At 43.4% G+C, this 5,480-nt stretch overlaps 1 protein-coding gene across 4 annotated transcripts; it reads right to left on the bottom strand.

Annotated features, from left to right (window-relative positions):
- Positions 1-567: 567 nt before the first annotated feature.
- Positions 568-5,265, bottom strand: zranb2 (zinc finger, RAN-binding domain containing 2). 4 transcript variants are annotated; one of them, XM_084472429.1, is made up of 10 exons: positions 5,134-5,265; positions 4,453-4,505; positions 4,259-4,367; positions 4,067-4,149; positions 3,897-3,973; positions 3,388-3,540; positions 3,057-3,274; positions 2,433-2,492; positions 1,716-1,886; positions 568-1,458 (listed from the first exon to the last, which is right to left on the bottom strand). In XM_084472429.1, exons 1-10 carry the CDS (start codon positions 5,196-5,198, stop codon positions 1,395-1,397), a joined length of 1,053 nt encoding a protein of 350 aa, XP_084328555.1. In that variant the 5' UTR covers positions 5,199-5,265; the 3' UTR covers positions 568-1,394. The 4 variants fall into 4 exon arrangements, with proteins under 4 accessions (XP_084328555.1, XP_084328554.1, XP_084328553.1 ...); XM_084472428.1 differs by having other exon boundaries at positions 4,259-4,382; XM_084472427.1 differs by having other exon boundaries at positions 568-1,886.
- Between the last annotated feature and the right edge of the window lie 215 nt (positions 5,266-5,480).

The raw sequence follows: 5,480 nt of genomic DNA on the forward strand, positions 1-5,480 counted from the left end.
ATCCAAACACCTATTGATCATCTGGTGGTAATTTAGTGATAACGGATTAATCATTACAATTCCGATGTAACACAAATTGGAACATTTCTCTGCGCTGAAAGACACGTTGTTTGTCACAATAAAAAAAAGGACATGCAATTACAGCGATGTTGTTCGGCAGGTCGGTCGAAACGTCCCAGGCTATTAATTGAATCCTTGATCCTTGCGATTTAAATACAAGCGCCACCTTTCGACTGAAACGAGAACAGCAGTACGCACGTAAAGGGGAAACATTCAAGTTTATATTTAACAAACCCAAAAATAGCTGTAGGCTATTATCCTGTGGAGACCTTCGGCGCACAGGGCTGCAAGTACCAACAAAACGCAGACTCTGCCCAACATGGTAAGAGATGAGAGGTTTGACCTCGTGCCGTTTAATCCCATAATGCAATTAAGCACAAAGAATGACATGAGAAAATGATACAGCCATCATGCTCCACTAACTTGGAATCATTTTGTGCTGATAAAAAAAATCCACACATATTTTTATTAATTTAGGATGATGAAAAACAAGACCATCAGTTAAATCAACGCATTTTATTTACATGTTGTTTTACATTTTACCCTCTTTTTTTTAAAACAGAAGAAAAACACCCAATAGCACATTCTATCAATGCTGCTTCATCAAGGGAAATAATTTGATTTTCTTAACGTGTGTTTTCTTAGTGACGAATAGATATGGTTTTAACAAACCATTGATCATTTGCTGCTTTTTTTTGTTGTTGTAATTCATGGATGCTATGTTTTCCCCTATTGGAAGATTCCAAACCGTAAGCTTGAGAGAATGTGTGCAATTAATGACACAGATAAGACAAAAACCCCAAACAATAATCCAAAGTAAAAGAAAAATACTTACCTTGAACACAAAACGCAGAAAAACTGACCAAAACTTAAAATACTAGCTTGAAAATAGCCTATATTATGACAAATTAAAATCCATTTATTTTTCTGTGAATGGAAAAAAAAACTAAATTGATTACGTTTTGCAGGCTATTCCAATAAAAAAAATTAAAATGATGTTTAAAAATGGATACAACCTCTTCACAGTATGTTTTGTTTTTTCTTACATGACCAGACATTTGTATTTTATTTTGACACCTAAAGTTACACACGCATGTCACAGAGCAGAATGTATGTAGTATTAAGGAGCGGCGGGTAGCATGAGAAAACGGATAGCGTTCTCGTATTTTAAGCGGGGAGTCAGACAGATGAGCTGCAAAGTTTTATGAAATCAAACAGCATCAGGAACTGGGGCGGGTTTTTTTTTTTTTTTTTTTCTTGAAACACAACATGCACTTATAACTTAGGGTCCTTTTTTCGCCCTGTTTCATTTCTCTGTTTTTAAGGGGGGGCAACTAAACCGATTTCTTTTTTGAACTGGAGCCCGAGTGAGAGGATCCGGAGGAATGTCCACGGCGTCTGGAAGAACACGGGAAACATCGCGGGAAGAAGGAGAAGGTGAGCCACAGTGCAGACAAACATAGATTTTAAAACACAACAAAAATAACATGCATCCACCACAAAAAACATTTTATCAAAATAATCAGAAATTACTTCGGCAGCCTCTCTCTCTCTTATAAGCACGTACAGAAAAAACGTAGACATTTGAATACAATACAAAAAAAGTGAATTCAGTGAGTGGGCCACTGGTATAGCGTTCCACGGCAAACCCAAACCTTTCAGACGACTGGGTCCGAGAGCGCCTGCGCTTCCTCCCCCCGGACGAGGACCTGGAGCGGCTGCGCTTACGCCCTGCCTCGGGCGACTGGCTGCGCTTGGGCGTGGAGGACCGGGAGTGGGGGGACCCCTTCCCGGGAGAGGAGCCCTTCCTAGACCGGGAGCTGGATCTTATGGGGAGGAGGGGAAGGGATATAAACCAGGCAAGGTAATCAGTGTGAGCTCAACCAGGGGGGAGGAGGGGGGGGGTTGGGTGGATGGAGCAGGCATTTCATGAACGCTGAGCCCAGAGTGCTTTGCTATGCATTCCCGAAGGTGGGTACAAGGCCAGTACATTAATGATGCAGCTCATTAGAGTCGTTATGTACACGTGTATTAGCTAATATGTTTCTTGGGGGTTGATGACTGCGGCCATGCTCCATTAGCCTCTGCTTTGAAGGATGAACAATTGTCGAATCAAATCTTGCAGGCAGTTCTTATCGTAATTTAAGGTTGAAAGTAGAAGTCTATATAGATTGTCACGGCCTAAATGTATCTTGGAATAGTATCAGAACAAGACGCAGTGCAGAGTCACACCCATTAGGAGGCTAGAGTAGTATAGGTCATCACTGTGAAGCCTTCCGTTAGCTAAACTAGAACCAGGCTTAATCTGCGGCCTTCAGCCCGATACATACACTCTCTCTGGGGGGAGAGAGAGTGCATGCCACCTCATTCACCTGGAAGCGGACCGGGAGCCAGATCCAGACCTGGAACTGGAGGAGCTCCGAGAGCGGGACCTGGAACACAAGAAAATACCTTTTTCCAATATTTTCTATGCAGAGGCCAGAACGGGGACTCTGTACTGGACACAAGAGACTGGTGCACAGTACAGTACAGCCACAGTAACCTGGAGCAAGGAAAGTTCAAAAATGTTAATATATATATATATATGTATATAAATAGATATTTAATTAAAAAGTATTTTGATCAAGGAATAGAAAATCTGAGAAATGATTGTACAAATATAACAGATAAAGCATAATTTTTTTTATAAAATAAACACTGGCTAAACATTTTAGAAAACGTCTCATACTCAAAGTACTAAAACATTCTAAATTCAATTAAAAAAAAAAGGGCCACAACGTGAAAAGCATTTCATTTGATGTATCGTGGAAGCAGACATTCTGGACCGCGCAAAGGACGTGGGTGAGGACAAAACCATCAACGAAAAAAAAGCAGTTAACACAAGAACACAGCACACAAAAAAAACACCAACAGCATGTTCTGTTCAAGTGGACCAGTAGTGTGGAAAAAAGAGATTGAGAGCTGATACTGACATTTTGCCTGGCGTTACCCTTTACCTGGACCTCGACCGAGAACTGGAGCTGGACGACCGCGAGGAGGAGCGCGAACGGGACGAGGCCGGGGGGCTGCCCTTGTCCTTGTCGTCCTCCTTCTCCCCCTCCTTTTTCACTTCCTTCACCTCCTGCTCCGCCTTCACCCCCTCCTTGGCCTCATCCTCGCTGGCGTCCAGGTCATACTTGGACAGGTCTCCGTCTTCATCGTCGTCGTCGTCGTCCTAGAGTGGGCCGTGTAAACCGTGTTATGGGTTGTTCGGGTTACGGTTCAGTGTAGCGCGTTTGATCGTTCATGGGTTTGATCCGACGTTCGACCCTGTGTGGGTTGACTTACATCCAGTTTGTATTTGGAAAGGTCTCCTTCCTCCTCCTCTTCGTCGTCGTCGTCGTCTTCCTCCTCGACCTTCACGGGAGGTTTCTTTGCTGGCTCTTTTTTTGCCCCTTCACTGCCGGGTTTGCCGCGGAACTTTTTCTTTTTCCTGCCAAACTGTTGCAGAGCAGAGAGACAACAAACCACGGCATGAGACAAAACCATAGTTCGTACATGAACAAATTCAGAAACGCACTCACAGTAACAGCAAGGCACGTCAATTAAAGTTACTGGATTCATTAAGTGATGCACATTGCACTGCTATTCCTGTACTTGAGTACTTAAAAAGGAAGAATAAGTGTACTTTGTTCTCTGTCTCCTACAACTACTCTGCATTCAGTCCAGGTGTTTATTTTTAGAAACCTGCTGGTGCAACACTGAACCGTTTTTTGTAACTTTCATTTTTTTTTTATATGTGCACTTTTTTTTGGTATAAAAAAGGTAAATGAGCAAATAAATGTTAATATATTCACCTCATCATATTCCCCATCAGAATCTTCCCTTTCGATGTACTCAACATTCTCCCTCTCGTTGAAACCACCGCCATAGCCTGTCAAAGGAAGACAACAAACAAATGAACTTCCACACTGAGATGCAATGCAGAGTAATGGTTCTCATTTTGTTTGTCGTGTTCCCTACTTACCCGTTCTCTCCTCAAGCTTGGCATATTTGGGCGTGTTGCACATGTTGCACTCAGACCGCCTGGCCCAGTTGACGTTGCCACACCTTTAAACAAGAGTTCATGAAATGTGAGCGTCCATAAATAATGCAACGTGTTTGACTGAGATTGTGTTGGAACCTGCAGCTGTAATGGAGTTTTCATTGGGTCACATACGTTTTACACTGCCAGTCGTTTGCACTGAAGAGACCTCTACTCTTCTCTGCGAGGGTTTTCCCAATCTCAGTGCCGCCTGCTTTCATCATCTTCGCTTCTGTTGTTTTCTCTGCAGGAGTAGAAACTGATGACGACGAATGTAAGATACATAGCTTATGCAAAACACAGTCTTCATGTTTAAGAACTGAACTTACCTCCACCACATCTGTTGCAACTGGTTCTCCTTGCGAAGTTCACATTTCCACATCTGCAGAAACGGAAATATATATATATATATATATATATATATATATATATACACACATACATACATACATACATACATACATAACATACACACATATACAGCAACTACAACGAGATCGCTTGTCAGGTATATTCATGGAGTCACAGTAGATGACGTTACAAAGATAACAAGTAAAACGGGACATTAGTTAACATTATTTTGCAGTCCGAGTGTAACCTTGCAGCCCCTGATCACCGCTCTCTGCTGAAATGATTCGTCATTAATGTCAGGAGCAGCAGCCAGCAGCTCACCACACTGTAGGGTCGGCTACTTGCAGACATGCTAGCTAGCTAATCACATGCCTTCAGCTCCCCCAAGAACACATGTTGGTTCTTGCAATGGTCGGACATATGTCGCAGATGATGTCGCAGTTTCCTATCATAGTCCAGATGATCATGTAACGAATGGTGACTGATTCGCTGTGGGCATTGCACGAGAGAGGCGCTTACCACTCCACAGGCCTAACGCTCAGTTAGCCGATGCTAACCTCTAACGCGTCCTGCAAATTCACAAAACGCCCCATGCTAATGCAATCCGCCACCATTGAAAACATCACATCCACTTTAATAATCCACACACGGACACTTACTTCTTATCAGGGCAAACCCAATCCCCATCGCTGACCCGAAAGCTCTTTGTTCCCGACGTCGACATGTCTGTGAATGTCCACACTACTAGCTAACTCTCTGGCTAGGGGCTCTGGGTGGACTGCGAAAAGTTCCCGGCGTCGGAGGCGGAGAGTGCTGCTGGTAGGACGCTCTCCAGTCTCCTCCTTTACTCACTCCCCTGATAGTGGGACGGTCTCCTCCTTCACTCACTCCCCGGCTGGACAGCCCTAACGATGGATGGATGGATGGATGCACAACTATGCTATGGTTGTTATAATACGTCAGATAGATGGCTGGATACATAGGTAGGTAGGTAGACAGACAGACA

Source organism: Micromesistius poutassou, assembly GCF_964030765.1.
Source record: "Micromesistius poutassou genome assembly, chromosome: 9".
Lineage (NCBI taxonomy): Eukaryota > Metazoa > Chordata > Actinopteri > Gadiformes > Gadidae > Micromesistius > Micromesistius poutassou.